The sequence below is a fragment of the Callionymus lyra genome, chromosome 13 (assembly GCF_982586985.1).
Source record: "Callionymus lyra chromosome 13, fCalLyr1.hap1.1, whole genome shotgun sequence".
NCBI lineage: Eukaryota > Metazoa > Chordata > Actinopteri > Syngnathiformes > Callionymidae > Callionymus > Callionymus lyra.
Genome location: NC_141830.1, coordinates 233,047 through 252,293, shown reverse-complemented (window position 1 = coordinate 252,293; position 19,247 = coordinate 233,047). Strand labels below are relative to the sequence as shown.

Here is a 19,247-nt window from a genome sequence, read left to right as displayed (position 1 = left end):
CACGTGACAACACACAAGATGGTGCAGATGTTGTGTTGATTCACGTGACAACACACAAGACGGTGCAGATGTTGTGTTGATTCACGTGACAACACACAAGACGGTGCAGATGTTGTGTTGATTCACGTGACAACACACAAGACGGCGCAGATGTTGTGTTGATTCACGTGACAACACACAAGACGTTGCAGATGTTGTGTTGATTCACGTGACAACACACAAGACGGTGCAGATGTTGTGTTGATTCACGTGACAACACACAAGACAGTGCAGATGTTGTGTTGATTCACGTGACAACACACAAGACGGTGCAGATGTTGTGTTGATTCACGTGACAACACACAAGACGGTGCAGATGTTGTGTTGATTCACGTGACAACACACAAGACGGCGCAGATGTTGTGTTGATTCACGTGACAACACACAAGATGGTGCAGATGTTGTGTTGATTCACGTGACAACACACAAGACGGTGCAGATGTTGTGTTGATTCACGTGACAACACACAAGATGGCGCAAATGTTGTGTTGATCCACGTGACAACACACAAGATGGTGCAGTTGTTGTGTTGATTCACGTGACAACACACAAGATGGTGCAGTTGTTGTGTTGATTCACGTGACAACACACAAGATGGTGCAGTTGTTGTGTTGATTCACGTGACAACACACAAGATGGTGCAGATGTTGTGTTGATTCACGTGACAACACACAAGATGGTGCAGTTGTTGTGTTGATTCACGTGACAACACACAAGATGGTGCAGTTGTTGTGTTGATTCACGTGACAACACACAAGACGGTGCAGATGTTGTGTTGATTCACGTGACAACACACAAGATGGCGCAAATGTTGTGTTGATTCACGTGACAACACACAAGATGGTGCAGATGTTGTGTTGATTCACATGACAACACACAAGATGGTGCAGAAGTTGTGTTGATTCACGTGACAACACACAAGATGGCGCAAATGTTGTGTTGATTCACGTGACAACACACAAGACAGTGCAGATGTTGTGTTGATTCACGTGACAACACACAAGACGGTGCAGTTTTTGTCTTGATTCACGTGACAACACACAAGACGGTGCAGATGTTGTGTTGATTCACGTGACAACACACAAGACGGTGCAGTTTTTGTGTTGATTCACGTGACAACACACAAGACGGTGCAGTTGTTATGTTGATTCACGTGACAACACACAAGATGGTGCAGTTGTTGTGTTGATACACGTGACAACACACAAGACGGTGCAGATGTTATGTTGATTCACGTGACAACACACAAGATGGTGCAGATGTTGTGTTGATACACGTGACAACACACAAGATGGTGCAGTTGTTGTGTTGATTCACGTGACAACACACAAGACGGTGCAGATGTTGTGTTGATTCACGTGACAACACACAAGACGGCGCAGATGTTGTGTTGATTCACGTGACAACACACAAGACGGCGCAGATGTTGTGTTGATACACGTGACAACACACAAGATGGTGCAGTTGTTGTGTTGATTCACGTGACAACACACAAGACGGTGCAGATGTTGTGTTGATTCACGTGACAACACACAAGACGGTGCAGATGTTGTGTTGATACACGAAAACTCTCCATGTTTAAGATTCTTCTTAAAACTCTCCATGTTTAAGATTCTTCTTAAAACTCTCCATGTTTAAGATTCTTCTTAAAACTCTCCATGTTTAAGATTCTTCTTAAAACTCTCCATGTTTAAGATTCTTCTTAAAACTCTCCATGTTTAAGATTCTTCTTAAAACTCTCCATGTTTAAGATGAATCTTAAGAGGATGTTTAAGATGAATCTTAAGAGGATGTTTAAGATGAATCTTAAGAGGTTGTTTAAGATGAATCTTAAGAGGTTGTTTAAGATGAATCTTAAGAGGTTGTTTAAGATGAATCTTAAGAGGTTGTTTAAGATGAATCTTAAGAGGTTGTTTAAGATTAATCTTAAGACGTTGTTTAAGATGAATCTTTAGAGGATGTTTAAGATGAATCTTAAGAGGTTGTTTAAGATGAATCTTAAGAGGTTGTTTAAGATGAATCTTAAGAGGTTGTTTAAGATGAATCTTGAGAGGTTGTTTAAGATGAATCTTAAGAGGATGTTTAAGATGAATCTTAAGAGGATGTTTAAGATGAATCTTAAGAGGTTGTTTAAGATGAATCTTGAGAGGTTGTTTAAGATGAATCTTAGGAGGTTGTTTAAGATGAGTCTTAAGAGGTTGTTTAAGATGAATCTTAAGAGGATGTTTAAGATGAATCTTAAGAGGTTGTTTAAGATGAATCTTAAGAGGTTGTTTAAGATTCTCCGGCAAACTCGTCTCATCTGGAGAAACCGCGCTCGGTTTTTCTGCACCTTTTTGTCCACATCCACTTGCCATAAAAACATGGCGAGCCGAGACGAGGCAGTGCGCATGCGCGCGCGGGTCACACAGACCTCCCGGATGTTCAGACAAACAAACAAACGCAGCGACGATGGAGAAGCTTCTGTGAGTTGATTTTTCACCTTCAAGTCTCTCAAACCTGCTTCAGTGTGACCTCATGTTGACCTCACGTTGACCTCACGTTGACGTCATGGACTCGTGACCTTCACAGTTCAACTACAAACCTTTCTCTCCGCAGAATCTTCTCGTCCACGATCTTCTTGTTCCCGCTGGTCTGCTGTGTTTACCTGGAGTCTGACCAGGAAGTGCTGTAGGTTCAACTCTGATGCCTACATCTGTCAAAGTTCTTTATATAATGTGGTTTAGTGTTCGCTCCTTTTAAATCTATAACTTAAACTTTGTGATTATTGAACTAAGATGATCAATACAGTGATTATTGAACTAAGATGATCAATACAGTGATTATTGAACTAAGATGATCAATACAGTGATTATTGAACTAAGATGATCAATACAGTGATTATTGAACAAAGATGATCAATACAGTGATTATTGAACTAAGATGATCAATACAGTGATTATTGAACTAAGATGATCAATACAGTGATTATTGAACTAAGATGATCAATACAGTGATTATTGAACTAAGATGATCAATACAGTGATTATTGAACTAAGATGATCAATACAGTGATTATTGAACAAAGATGATCAATACAGTGATTATTGAACAAAGATGATCAATACAGTGATTATTGAACTAAGATGATCAATACAGTGATTATTGAACTAAGATGATCAATACAGTGATTATTGAACTAAGATGATCAATACAGTGATTATTGAACTAAGATGATCAATACAGTGATTATTGAACTAAGATGATCAATACAGTGATTATTGAACAAAGATGATCAATACAGTGATTATTAAACAAAGATGATCAATACAGTGATTATTAAACTAAGATGATCAATACAGTGATTATTGAACTAAGATGATCAATACAGTGATTATTGAACTAAGATGATCAATACAGTGATTATTGAACTAAGATGATCAATACAGTGATTATTAAACAAAGATGATCAATACAGTGATTATTAAACAAAGATGATCAATACAGTGATTATTGAACAAAGATGATCAATACAGTGATTATTGAACTAAGATGATCAATACAGTGATTATTAAACAAAGATGATCAATACAGTGATTATTAAACAAAGATGATCAATACAGTGATTATTGAACAAAGATGATCAATACAGTGATTATTGAACTAAGATGATCAATACAGTGATTATTGAACTAAGATGATCAATACAGTGATTATTGAACTAAGATGATCAATACAGTAATTATTGAACTAAGATGATCAATACAGTGATTATTAAACAAAGATGATCAATACAGTGATTATTGAACTAAAATGATCAATACAATGATTATTGAACTAAGATGATCAATACAGTGATTATTAAACAAAGATGATCAATACAGTGATTATTAAACAAAGATGATCAATACAGTGATTATTGAACAAAGATGATCAATACAGTGATTATTGAACTAAGATGATCAATACAGTGATTATTAAACAAAGATGATCAATACAGTGATTATTGAACTAAAATGATCAATACAATGATTATTGAACTAAGATGATCAATACAGTGATTATTAAACAAAGATGATCAATACAGTGATTATTAAACAAAGATGATCAATACAGTGATTATTGAACAAAGATGATCAATACAGTGATTATTGAACTAAGATGATCAATACAGTGATTATTAAACAAAGATGATCAATACAGTGATTATTGAACTAAGATGATCAATACAGTGATTATTGAACTAAGATGATCAATACAGTGATTATTGAACTAAGATGATCAATACAGTAATTATTGAACTAAGATGATCAATACAGTGATTATTAAACAAAGATGATCAATACAGTGATTATTGAACTAAAATGATCAATACAATGATTATTGAACTAAGATGATCAATACAGTGATTATTAAACAAAGATGATCAATACAGTGATTATTAAACAAAGATGATCAATACAGTGATTATTGAACAAAGATGATCAATACAGTGATTATTGAACTAAGATGATCAATACAGTGATTATTGAACAAAGATGATCAATACAGTGATTATTGAACTAAGATGATCAATACAGTGATTATTGAACTAAGATGATCAATACAGTGATTATTGAACTAAGATGATCAATACAGTGATTATTGAACTAAGATGATCAATACAGTGATTATTGAACTAAGATGATCAATACAGTGATTATTAAACAAAGATGATCAATACAGTGATTATTGAACTAAGATGATCAATACAGTGATTATTAAACAAAGATGATCAATACAGTGATTATTGAACTAAGATGATCAATACAGTGATTATTGAGCAAAGATGATCAATACAGTGATTATTGAACTAAGATGATCAATACAGTGATTATTGAACTAAGATGATCAATACAGTGATTATTGAACTAAGATGATCAATACAGTGATTATTGAACTAAGATGATCAATACAGTGATTATTTAACAAAGATGATCAATACAGTGATTATTGAACAAAGATGATCAATACAGTGATTATTGAACAAAGATGATCAATACAGTGATTATTGAACAAAGATGATCAATACAGTGATTATTGAACAAAGATGATCAATACAGTGATTATTGAACAAAGATGATCAATACAGTGATTATTGAACTAAGATGATCAATACAGTGATTATTGAACTAAGATGATCAATACAGTGATTATTGAACTAAGATGATCAATACAGTGATTATTGAACAAAGATGATCAATACAGTGATTATTGAACAAAGATGATCAATACAGTGATTATTGAACAAAGATGATCAATACAGTGATTATTGAACAAAGATGATCAATACAGTGATTATTGAACAAAGATGATCAATACAGTGATTATTAAACAAAGATGATCAATACAGTGATTATTGAACTAAGATGATCAATACAGTGATTATTGAACAAAGATGATCAATACAGTGATTATTGAACTAAGATGATCAATACAGTGATTATTGAACAAAGATGATCAATACAGTGATTATTGAACTAAGATGATCAATACAGTGATTATTGAACAAAGATGATCAATACAGTGATTATTGAACAAAGATGATCAATACAGTGATTATTGAACAAAGATGATCAATACAGTGATTATTGAACTAAGATGATCAATACAGTGATTATTGAACAAAGATGATCAATACAGTGATTATTGAACAAAGATGATCAATACAGTGATTATTGAACTAAGATGATCAATACAGTGATTATTGAACAAAGATGATCAATACAGTGATTATTGAACAAAGATGATCAATACAGTGATTATTAAACAAAGATGATCAATACAGTGATTATTGAACTAAGATGATCAATACAGTGATTATTGAACTAAGATGATCAATACAGTGATTATTGAACTAAGATGATCAATACAGTGATTATTGAACAAAGATGATCAATACAGTGATTATTGAACTAAGATGATCAATACAGTGATTATTGAACAAAGATGATCAATACAGTGATTATTGAACTAAGATGATCAATACAGTGATTATTGAACTAAGATGATCAATACAGTGATTATTGAACTAAAATGATCAATACAGTGATTATTGAACAAAGATGATCAATACAGTGATTATTGAACTAAGATGATCAATACAGTGATTATTGAACAAAGATGATCAATACAGTGATTATTGAACTAAGATGATCAATACAGTGATTATTGAACAAAGATGATCAATACAGTGATTATTGAACAAAGATGATCAATACAGTGATTATTGAACTAAGATGATCAATACAGTGATTATTGAACTAAGATGATCAATACAGTGATTATTGAACAAAGATGATCAATACAGTGATTATTGAACAAAGATGATCAATACAGTGATTATTGAACAAAGATGATCAATACAGTGATTATTGAACTAAGATGATCAATACAGTGATTATTAAACAAAGATGATCAATACAGTGATTATTGAACTAAGATGATCAATACAGTGATTATTAAACAAAGATGATCAATACAGTGATTATTGAACTAAGATGATCAATACAGTGATTATTGAACTAAGATGATCAATACAGTGATTATTGAACTAAGATGATCAATACAGTGATTATTGAACTAAGATGATCAATACAGTGATTATTGAACTAAGATGATCAATACAGTGATTATTGAACTAAGATGATCAATACAGTGATTATTGAACAAAGATGATCAATACAGTGATTATTGAACAAAGATGATCAATACAGTGATTATTGAACAAAGATGATCAATACAGTGATTATTGAACAAAGATGATCAATACAGTGATTATTGAACTAAGATGATCAATACAGTGATTATTGAACTAAGATGATCAATACAGTGATTATTGAACTAAAATGATCAATACAGTGATTATTGAACAAAGATGATCAATACAGTGATTATTGAACTAAGATGATCAATACAGTGATTATTGAACAAAGATGATCAATACAGTGATTATTGAACTAAGATGATCAATACAGTGATTATTGAACAAAGATGATCAATACAGTGATTATTGAACAAAGATGATCAATACAGTGATTATTGAACTAAGATGATCAATACAGTGATTATTGAACTAAGATGATCAATACAGTGATTATTGAACAAAGATGATCAATACAGTGATTATTGAACAAAGATGATCAATACAGTGATTATTGAACTAAGATGATCAATACAGTGATTATTAAACAAAGATGATCAATACAGTGATTATTGAACTAAGATGATCAATACAGTGATTATTAAACAAAGATGATCAATACAGTGATTATTGAACTAAGATGATCAATACAGTGATTATTGAACAAAGATGATCAATACAGTGATTATTGAACTAAGATGATCAATACAGTGATTATTGAACTAAGATGATCAATACAGTGATTATTGAACTAAGATGATCAATACAGTGATTATTGAACTAAGATGATCAATACAGTGATTATTGAACTAAGATGATCAATACAGTGATTATTGAACAAAGATGATCAATACAGTGATTATTGAACTAAGATGATCAATACAGTGATTATTGAACTAAGATGATCAATACAGTGATTATTGAACAAAGATGATCAATACAGTGATTATTGAACTAAGATGATCAATACAGTGATTATTGAACTAAGATGATCAATACAGTGATTATTGAACTAAAATGATCAATACAGTGATTATTGAACAAAGATGATCAATACAGTGATTATTGAACTAAGATGATCAATACAGTGATTATTGAACAAAGATGATCAATACAGTGATTATTGAACTAAGATGATCAATACAGTGATTATTGAACAAAGATGATCAATACAGTGATTATTGAACAAAGATGATCAATACAGTGATTATTGAACTAAGATGATCAATACAGTGATTATTGAACTAAGATGATCAATACAGTGATTATTGAACAAAGATGATCAATACAGTGATTATTGAACAAAGATGATCAATACAGTGATTATTGAACAAAGATGATCAATACAGTGATTATTGAACTAAGATGATCAATACAGTGATTATTAAACAAAGATGATCAATACAGTGATTATTGAACTAAGATGATCAATACAGTGATTATTGAACAAAGATGATCAATACAGTGATTATTGAACTAAGATGATCAATACAGTGATTATTGAACTAAGATGATCAATACAGTGATTATTGAACTAAGATGATCAATACAGTGATTATTGAACTAAGATGATCAATACAGTGATTATTGAACTAAGATGATCAATACAGTGAACAAACATGTTATTATGTGTTGATGCAACTTTTTTCATCATCGTTAAGGTCATCGTTAAGGTCATCGTTTAGGTCATCGTTAAGGTCATCATCAAGGTCTTCGTTAAGGTCATCGTTAAGGTCATCATCAAGGTCTTCGTTAAGGTCATCGTTAAGGTCATCGTTAAGGTCTTCGTTAAGGTCATCGTTGAGGTCTTCGTTAAGGTCATCGTTAAGGTCATCGTTAAGGTCATCGTTAAGGTCTTCGTTAAGGTCATCGTTAAGGTCATCGTTAAGGTCATCATCAAGGTCAAATATTCCAAATGTCTCTCCAGAATCCCTGTGGACTGGACCCATGAAGGTCGCGTCAGCCCCGGCCAAGAGTTGGAGTTGACCTTTGCCCTCAAGCAGCGGAACACGGACGTCCTTGAGGAGGCGCTCCGCGCTGCCTCCGACCCGGACTCGCCTCGCTACGGTACCGGCTCGCAACATGGACCCCTGTTCTGTGTCCTGACCCGGCTTCCTGTGCAGGCAAATACCTGTCGCTGGACCAGGTGGCGTCTCTGGTCCGACCCTCTGACCTGACGCTGAAGGTCGTGGCCCGGTGGCTGGAGGGTGGAGGGGTCACGCGGTGCCGGAGCGTCCAGACGCAGGACTTCCTGCAGTGCAGCCTGACCGCCGGGTGAGCACTTTGACCCTTGACCCCCTCGATGACCTCGGACGCGTTGACGACTCGTAACCTCTTGTCAGGGTCGCGGAGGCTCTTCTCCGCGGGAGCCGCTTCCATCGCTACTCCAGAGACGGCGTGCGCGTGGTGCGCTCTAGCGCCCCCTACTCCGTCCCCGCAGACCTCCACCAGCACCTGGACTTTGGTGTGTGCTGGTCACCTCATGTACGTGTTGGTCTGGATCTCAGTTTAATGGAAGTCTTGGTCTCTCACAGTGGGGGGTCTTCACCGGCTCCCACCCAGAGGTCGGCGGGTCAAGGCCGCGCGGGCGTCCAAGGCTAGGCTACACTTGGGCACGACCCCCGCCGTCCTGAGGTCACGCTACAACCTGACGGACGCTGACGTGGGCTCGGCCGACAACAACAGTCAGGCGGTCGCTCAGGTGTGCTTGACCTTCCGTGACCTTCCGTGACCTTCCGTGACCTTGACGGGGGGGGGTTTGTGTTGCAGTTCCTGGAGCAGTACTACCGACCGGCGGACCTGGACGGGTTCATGAGGATGTTTGGAAGACGCTTCAAGCACCGCTCGGCTGTGGACCGGGTCGTGGGCTCGCAGGTGTCGGGCAGAGCAGGTCTGGAGGCCAGTCTGGACCTGCAGTATATCATGAGCACCGGAGCCAACATACCCACCTGGTTCTTCACCAACCCAGGTGAGGTCACTCATGATGATGATGATGGTGATGATGGTGATGAAGATGATGAAGATGATGATGATGATGATGAAGATGATGATGAAGATGATGATGATGATGAAGATGATGATGATGATGATGATGATGATGGTGATGATGAAGATGATGATGATGATGAAGATGATGATGATGATGGTGATGATGATGATGATGATGGTGATGATGGTGATGATGAAGATGATGATGATAATGATGATGATGATGATGATGATGGTGATGATGATGATGATGATGATGATGGTGATGATGAAGATGATGATGATAATGATGATGATGATGGTGATGATGATGATGGTGATGATGATGATGATGATGATGATGAAGAAGATGATGGTGATGATGATGATGATGATGAAGATGATGATGATGATGATGGTGATGATGATGATGATGATGATGATGAAGATGATGATGATGATGATGGTGATGATGGTGATGATGATGATGATGATGGTGATGATGGTGATGATGATGGTGATGATGGTGATGATGAAGATGATGATGATGATGAAGATGATGATGATGAAGATGATAATGAAGATGATAATGAAGATGATGATGATGATAATGAAGATGAAGATGATAATGAAGATGATGATGATGATAATGAAGATGAAGATGATGATGGTGATGATGATGATGGTGATGATGATGATGATGATGATGAAGAAGATGATGGTGATGATGATGATGATGATGAAGATGATGATGATGATGATGGTGATGAAGATGATGGTGATGATGATGATGGTGATGATGATGGTGATGATGGTGATGATGGTGATGATGATGATGATGGTGATGATGAAGATGATGATGAAGATGATGATGATGAATATGAAGATGATGAAGATGATGAAGATGATGAAGATAATGATGAAGATGATGATGATGAATATGAAGATGATGAAGATGATGAAGATGATGATGAAGATAATGATGAAGATAATGATGAAGATGATGATGATGATGACAATCATGAAGATGATGAAGATGAAGATGATGATGATGATGACACTCATGAAGATGATGAAGATGAAGATGATGATGAAGATAAAGATGATGATGACAATCATGAAGATGATGATGAAGATGATGATGATGAAGATGAAGAAGATGATGATGAAGATGATGATGATGACAATCATGAAGATGATGATGAAGATGATGATGATGATGATGATGACACTCATGAAGATGATGATGAAGATGATGATGATGATGATGATGAAGATGAAGAAGATGATGATGATGAAGATGATGACACTCATGAAGATGATGATGAAGATGATGATGATGATGATGATGATGAAGATGATGATGAAGATGATGAAGATGATGAAGATGATGAAGATGTGATCATCATTCACTTCTTCTCCTCCAGGTCGCCACGAGTCTCAGGAGCCGTTCCTCCAGTGGATGGTTCTCTTGAGCAACATGTCCGACCTTCCCTGGATCCACAGCGTCAGCTATGGTGACGATGAAGACAGTCTTTCCTCGGCGTACATGACGCGCATCAACGTGGAGTTCATGAAGGCTGGAGTCCGAGGACTGTCTCTGCTGTTCGCCTCCGGTCAGTGTGACCTTGACCTTCAACATGTTCTTCTGCTCATGAAGTTCCTCTCTTCCTTCAACATGTTCTTCTGCTCATGAAGTTTCTCTCTTCCTTCAACATGTTCTTCTGCTCATGAAGTTCCTCTCTTCCTTCAACATGTTCTTCTGCTCATGAAGTTTCTCTCTTCCTTCAACATGTTCTTCTGCTCATGAAGTTCCTCTCTTCCTTCAACATGTTCTTCTGCTCATGAAGTTCCTCTCTTCCTTCAACATGTTCTTCTGCTCATGAAGTTTCTCTCTTCCTTCAACATGTTCTTCTGCTCATGAAGTTTCTCTCTTCCTTCAACATGTTCTTCTGCTCATGAAGTTTCTCTCTTCCTTCAACATGTTCTTCTGCTCATGAAGCTTCTCTCTTCCTTCAACATGTTCTTCTGCTCATGAAGTTTCTCTCTTCCTTCAACATGTTCCTCTGCTCATGAAGTTCCTCTCTTCCTTCAACATGTTCTTCTGCTCATGAAGTTCCTCTCTTCCTTCAACATGTTCTTCTGCTCATGAAGTTCCTCTCTTCCTTCAACATGTTCTTCTGCTCATGAAGTTTCTCTCTTCCTTCAACATGTTCTTCTGCTCATGAAGTTCCTCTCTTCCTTCAACATGTTCTTCTGCTCATGAAGTTCCTCTCTTCCTTCAACATGTTCTTCTGCTCATGAAGTTTCTCTCTTCCTTCAACATGTTCTTCTGCTCATGAAGCTTCTCTCTTCCTTCAACATGTTCTTCTGCTCATGAAGTTCCTCTCTTCCTTCAACATGTTCTTCTGCTCATGAAGTTCCTCTCTTCCTTCAACATGTTCTTCTGCTCATGAAGTTCCTCTCTTCCTTCAACATGTTCTTCTGCTCATGAAGTTCCTCTCTTCCTTCAACATGTTCTTCTGCTCATGAAGTTCCTCTCTTCCTTCAACATGTTCTTCTGCTCATGAAGTTTCTCTCTTCCTTCAACATGTTCTTCTGCTCATGAAGTTTCTCTCTTCCTTCAACATGTTCTTCTGCTCATGAAGTTCCTCTCTTCCTTCAACATGTTCTTCTGCTCATGAAGTTCCTCTCTTCCTTCAACATGTTCTTCTGCTCATGAAGTTCCTCTCTTCCTTCAACATGTTCTTCTGCTCATGAAGTTCCTCTCTTCCTTCAACATGTTCTTCTGCTCATGAAGTTTCTCTCTTCCTTAAACATGTTCTTCTGCTCATGAAGTTCCTCTCTTCCTTCAACATGTTCTTCTGCTCATGAAGTTCCTCTCTTCCTTCAACATGTTCTTCTGCTCATGAAGTTTCTCTCTTCCTTCAACATGTTCTTCTGCTCATGAAGTTCCTCTCTTCCTTCAACATGTTCTTCTGCTCATGAAGTTTCTCTCTTCCTTCAACATGTTCTTCTGCTCATGAAGTTCCTCTCTTCCTTAAACATGTTCTTCTGCTCATGAAGTTTCTCTCTTCCTTCAACATGTTCTTCTGCTCATGAAGTTCCTCTCTTCCTTCAACATGTTCTTCTGCTCATGAAGTTCCTCTCTTCCTTCAACATGTTCTTCTGCTCATGAAGTTCCTCTCTTCCTTCAACATGTTCTTCTGCTCATGAAGTTCCTCTCTTCCTTGAACATGTTCTTCTGCTCATGAAGTTTCTCTCTTCCTTCAACATGTTCTTCTGCTCATGAAGTTCCTCTCTTCCTTCAACATGTTCTTCTGCTCATGAAGCTTCTCTCTTCCTTCAACATGTTCTTCTGCTCATGAAGTTCCTCTCTTCCTTCAACATGTTCTTCTCCTCATGGAGTTTCTCTCTTCCTTCAACATGTTCTTCTGCTCATGAAGTTTCTCTCTTCCTTCAACATGTTCTTCTGCTCATGAAGTTTCTCTCTTCCTTCAACATGTTCTTCTGCTCATGAAGTTCCTCTCTTCCTTCAACATGTTCTTCTGCTCATGAAGTTCCTCTCTTCCTTCAACATGTTCTTCTGCTCATGAAGTTTCTCTCTTCCTTCAACATGTTCTTCTGCTCATGAAGTTTCTCTCTTCCTTCAACATGTTCTTCTGCTCATGAAGTTTCTCTCTTCCTTCAACATGTTCTTCTGCTCATGAAGTTCCTCTCTTCCTTCAACATGTTCTTCTGCTCATGAAGTTTCTCTCTTCCTTCAACATGTTCTTCTGCTCATGAAGTTTCTCTCTTCCTCCAACATGTTCTTCTGCTCATGAAGTTTCTCTCTTCCCTCAACATGTTCTTCTGCTCATGAAGTTTCTCTCTTCCTTCAACATGTTCTTCTGCTCATGAAGTTCCTCTCTTCCTTCAACATGTTCTTCTGCTCATGAAGTTCCTCTCTTCCTTCAACATGTTCTTCTGCTCATGAAGTTTCTCTCTTCCTTCAACATGTTCTTCTGCTCATGAAGTTCCTCTCTTCCTTCAACATGTTCTTCTGCTCATGAAGTTTCTCTCTTCCTTCAACATGTTCTTCTGCTCATGAAGTTTCTCTCTTCCTCCAACATGTTCTTCTGCTCATGAAGTTCCTCTCTTCCTTCACCATGTTCTTCTGCTCATTCATTTGTAGAAGAAAAGCTGAGAAACGTTAGAATATAAACGACAGGAAAAGCAGAAACTATTGACTTTAAACATCAACGGGTCAAGAAAATAGAAGTGATTCCCATTGTAGTGACGTGAAGGTCAGAGGTCACATGTTCTAGAACATGCTATGAGGTTAAGATAGCGTCTCCATAGAAACAAACATGTTTGTTTGCACTAATTACATGGTTGTTGACGAGCAGGTGACAGCGGCGCCGGCTGCAGACATTTGGGCAACAACAAGAATTCCTTCAGACCCAGTTTTCCTGCGTCCAGGTAACACTCTTCAGTACTGACGGGTCGACAGACTGACGGGTCGACAGACTGACGGGTCGACAGACTGACGGGTCGACAGACTGACGGGTCGACAGACTGACGGGGTCGACAGACTGACGGGTCGACAGACTGACGGGTCGACTGACTGACGGGTCGACAGACTGACGGGTCGACAGACTGACGGGTCGACAGACTGACGGGGTCGACAGACTGACGGGTCGACAGACTGACGGCTCGACAGACTGACGGGTCGACAGACTGACGGGTCGACAGACTGACGGGTCGACAGACTGACGGGTCGACAGACGGACGACAGACTGACGGGTCGACAGACTGACGGGTCGACACACGGGTCGACAGACTGACGGGTCGACACACGGGTCGACAGACTGACGGGTCGACAGACTGACGGGTCGACAGACGACAGACTGACGGGTCGACAGACTGACGGGTCGACAGACTGACGGGTCGACAGACTGACGGGTCGACAGACGGACGACAGACTGACGGGTCGACAGACGGACGACAGACTGACGGGTCGACAGACGGACGACAGACTGACGGGTCGACAGACGGTCGACAGACTGACGGCTCGACAGACTGACGGGTCGACAGACTGACGGGTCGACAGACGGACGACAGACTGACAGGTCGACAGACTGACGGGTCGACAGACAGACGGCTCGACAGACTGACGGGTCGACAGACTGACACATGACTTCAGTTGTATGTAATTGTTGGTGTTAATAACATATATTGACTTGAAATCATACGTCGCACATAAAACATTCCAGCTACAGTTACAATCATAACCCCGGTTCTATGACTATGCTTTACAAGGAAACCCTGGAGAGCATGAAGGAGAAAAATAGATTTGTATTCATTGAACCCATGATCAGAATCTGAACTGAGATGAACTGATTCAGGATCTTGTGAAGAACGTTTATATTACGAGGTCGACGACCTGAAACTAGAGTGTTTAACATCTAACCAGGTTCTGCTTCTCAGCCCCTACGTGACCTCAGTGGGAGGAACGTCCTTCAAGAACCCCTTCAAGGTCACGTACGAAGTCACAGACTATATCAGTGGAGGAGGATTCAGCAACGTCTTCAAGATGCCAGACTACCAGGTGACCCAACGGTCTGGGAGGTTTGATGGAGGTCATGGGTCATAGGTGGGGTCATGGGTCATAGGTGGGGTCATGAGTCATGGGTCATAGGTGGGGTCATGGATCGTGGTTCAGGTCATGAGTCATGGGTCATAGGTGGGGTCATGGATCGTGGTTCAGGTCATGAGTCATGGGTCATAGGTGGGGTCATGGATCGTGGTTCAGGTCATGAGTCATGGGTCATAGGTGGGGTCATGGATCGTGGTTCAGGTCATGAGTCATGGGTCATAGGTGGGGTCATGGATCGTGGTTCAGGTCATGAGTCATGGGTCATAGGTGGGGTCATGGATCGTGGTTCAGGTCATGAGTCATGGGTCATAGGTGGGGTCATGGATCGTGGTTCAGGTAAGGTAAGGTAAGGTAAGGTAAAACTTTATTGATCCCTCAGGAGGTCTCCTTTGGGAAATTGTTTTTTACCAATAGCCAGCAATTTTTCATAAACAATAAAAAATAATACATAAAAAATAAAATAAGAAGAACATAAAGAGGAAGAACAAGATGACACAATCTAAGTCTAAAGACAAAGACAAAGGACATAGGTCAAGGAAAGAAAAACAACAAAGACAAAGATACAAAGACTAACATGGAACAGAACATCCAGATACTTTCACTCCACTCCTGCCCCCGAACTCAGAATTGTACAATTTAATAGCCCGAGGGATGAATGAGTCCCTGAGTCTATTTGTTTTGCACCTGGTAGGAGCATTCGTGCTTCATCTGCTTCTCTGCTCACTGATGACAGTGTTCAGAGGATGACTGTCATCATCCATGATGGACAGTAGTTTGTTCAATGATATCCTCTCAGAAACTGTCACCAGTGAGTCCAGCTTCATTCCAACCACAGAACCAGCCCTCCTGATCAACCTGTCCAACCTGTTGACACTCCTCTTGGACACATTTCCACCCCAACACACCACAGCATAGAACAGGACACTGGCCACCACAGACTGGTAGAACATGCAGAGGAGCTTCTTGCAGATGTTAAATGATCGAAGCCTCCTCAGAAAGTACAGTCTACTCTGAACCTTCTTATACACATGGTCTGTGTTGCAGGACCAGTCCAGTTTACTGTCCATCTACACACCGAGGTACTTATAGTTGTCCACTATCTCCACCTCGTCGCCTCTGATGGACACTGGACGTGGCTTTGTCCTGGACCTCCCGAAATCCAAGACCAGCTCCTTGGTTTTTGAGGTGTTCAGCTGCAAGTGGTTCCTCTCACTCCAGTCCACAAAGTCACGTATCAGACTCCTGTACTCGTCTTTGCTGTTGTCCCTGATGCATCCAACAATGGCAGTGTCGTCAGCATACTTCTGGACCAGACTCAGCTCTGAGTTGTAGCAGAAGTCTGAAGTGTAGATGGTGAAGAGGAGAGGGGCCAGTACTGTCCCCTGAGGTGCTCCTGTACTGCACACCATAGTGTCAGACTTGATGTCCTTCAGCCTGACATACTGTGGTCGATCAGTAAGATAATCCGTAATCCAGGAGACCAGACCAGGGTCCACATGCATCTTAGTCAGTTTGTCCTGCAGCAGAGTGGGTTGGATAGTGTTGAAGGCACTAGAAAAGTCCAGGAACAGGATTCTCACTGAACCATGAGGTCATGAGTCATGGGTCATAGGTGGGGTCATGGATCGTGGTTCAGGTCACGGGTCATAGGTGGGGTCATGGATCGTAGTTCAGGTCATGAGTCATGGGTCATAGGTGGGGTCATGGATCGTGGTTCAGGTCATGAGTCATGGGTCATAGATGGGGTCATGGGTCATAGGTGGGGTCATGGATCGTGGTTCAGGTCATGAGTCATGGGTCATAGGTGGGGTCATGGATCGTGGTTCAGGTCATGAGTCATGGGTCATAGGTGGGGTCATGGGTCATAGGTGGGGTCATGGATCGTGGTTCAGGTCATGAGTCATGGGTCATAGGTGGGGTCATGGGTCATAGGTGGGGTCATGGATCGTGGTTCAGGTCATGAGTCATGGGTCATAGGTGGGGTCATGGGTCATAGGTGGGGTCATGGATCGTGGTTCAGGTCATGAGTCATGGGTCATAGGTGGGGTCATGGGTCATAGGTGGGGTCATGGATCGTGGTTCAGGTCATGAGTCATGGGTCATAGGTGGGGTCAGGGGTCATAGGTGGGCTCAGGGGTCATAGGTGGGGTCATGGGTCTTAGGTGGGGTCAGGGGTCATAGGTGGGGTCTAGGGTCACGTGTGGGGTCTGATGAAAGGTGTCTCTACAGGTCAGCGCGGTGACCTCGTACCTCCGGGGCGCGACCCTCCCACCAGCCTCTTACTTCAACAGCAGCGGTCGAGCGTATCCAGACTTGGCGGCGCTGTCGGACAATTACTGGGTTTTCATCAACAACCTGCCGGTGCCGTGGGTCTCTGGCACCTCGGTGAGTCCTTCAGGAACATGGAGGGACTTGAGTTGATGGTTGGACTCTCCTCCAGGCGTCCACTCCAGTGGTCGGTGGGATCTTCTCTCTGATCAACGACCAGCGCTTGCTCAAGGGTCTGCCGGTGCTCGGCTTCCTCAACCCGCGACTCTACCGGCTCCAGGCAGACGCCGCTCTGTTCGACGTGAGTCTGATCGTCTGGCTGAGGAACATCTTGTGACCGTGTCTCTGCAGGTGAGTGAAGGTTGTCACGCCAGCTGTCTGGACGAGCAGGTCGAAGGTCAAGGCTTCTGTGCGGCGCCGTCGTGGGACCCCGTCACAGGCTGGGGGACCCCCAACTACCCCAGACTACTGGCTGCCCTGCTGAAGGTTTGATTCCTGCTCCAGGATGATCAAGGAGATCTTCTGAGGAACATTCGACTGCTTTATCCAAATATTGCCTTTAAATAGAGACAAATGTTGAATCAAATCACTTGTGAGTTCTAGTGTTTGGACACTAGAGGGCGCCAAGATAACTGCTGTAAACGCCTGTCGTTGTTGCTTTTCAATAAAGTTGGTTTTGAAGCTGCTGGTCAGACGAGAGCAAATAAACTTTGAAACTTTGTTGTTGAGCAAATGTTATTATAAACCAATGTTAACTAACAATTAAAATATAGACTAATGTTAACTAACAGTTAAAATATAAACTAATGTTAACTAACAGTTAAAATATAGACTAATGTTAACTAACAGTTAAAATATAAACTAACGTTAACTAACAGTTAAAATATAAACTAACGTTAACTAACAGTTCACATCTAAACTAATGTTAACTAACAGTTAAAATATAAACTAACGTTAACTAACAGTTAAAATATAGACTAATGTTAACTAACAGTTAAAATATAAACTAATGTTAACTAACAGTTAAAATATAAACTAACGTTAACTAACAGTTAAAATATAAACTAATGTTAACTAACAGTTAAAATATAGACTAATGTTAACTAACAGTTAAAATATAGACTAATGTTAACTAACAGTTAAAATATAAACTAACGTTAACAGTTAAAATATAAACTAATGTTAACTAACAGTTAAAATATAAACTAATGTTAACTAACAGTTAAAATATAAACTAACGTTAACTAACAGTTAAAATATAAACTAATGTTAACTAACAGTTCAAATATAAACTAATGTTAACTAACAGTTAAAATATAAACTAATGTTAACTAACAATTAAAATATAGACTAATGTTAACTAACAGTTAAAATATAAACTAACGTTAACTAACAGTTAAAATATAAACTAATGTTAACTAACAGTTCATATCTAAACTAATGTTAACTAACAGTTCATATCTAAACTAATGTTAACTAACAGTTAAAATATAAACTAATGTTAACTAACAATTAAAATATAGACTAATGTTAACTAACAGTTAAAATATAAACTAATGTTAACTAACAGTTAAAATATAAACTAATGTAAACTAACAATTAAAATATAGACTAATGTTGACTAACAATTAAAATATAAACTAATGTTAAATAACAGTTCAAATATAAACTAAC

At 39.3% G+C, this 19,247-nt stretch overlaps 1 protein-coding gene across 1 annotated transcript; it reads left to right on the top strand.

The window, feature by feature from the left end:
• Positions 1-2,423: 2,423 nt before the first annotated feature.
• tpp1 (tripeptidyl peptidase I) lies at positions 2,424-18,293 on the top strand. Its single transcript, XM_087805734.1, has 13 exons — positions 2,424-2,504; positions 2,638-2,709; positions 8,628-8,767; positions 8,824-8,974; positions 9,043-9,164; positions 9,235-9,401; positions 9,470-9,668; positions 11,095-11,283; positions 14,056-14,128; positions 15,137-15,257; positions 17,535-17,690; positions 17,746-17,874; positions 17,925-18,293. The coding sequence occupies exons 1-13, from the start codon at positions 2,491-2,493 to the stop codon at positions 18,063-18,065; spliced, it is 1,674 nt and encodes a 557-aa protein (XP_087661860.1). The 5' UTR covers positions 2,424-2,490; the 3' UTR covers positions 18,066-18,293.
• Positions 18,294-19,247: the final 954 nt, after the last annotated feature.

What these genes read in the sequence shown, in the direction of transcription:
- tpp1 (XM_087805734.1), top strand. An exon ending in GAGTCTGACCAGGAAGTGCT is followed by an intron (nt 2,710 to 8,627) that starts GTAGGTTCAACT and finishes ATGTCTCTCCAG; the next exon opens with AATCCCTGTGGACTGGACCC. An exon ending in CCACCAGCACCTGGACTTTG is followed by an intron (nt 9,165 to 9,234) that starts GTGTGTGCTGGT and finishes GGTCTCTCACAG; the next exon opens with TGGGGGGTCTTCACCGGCTC.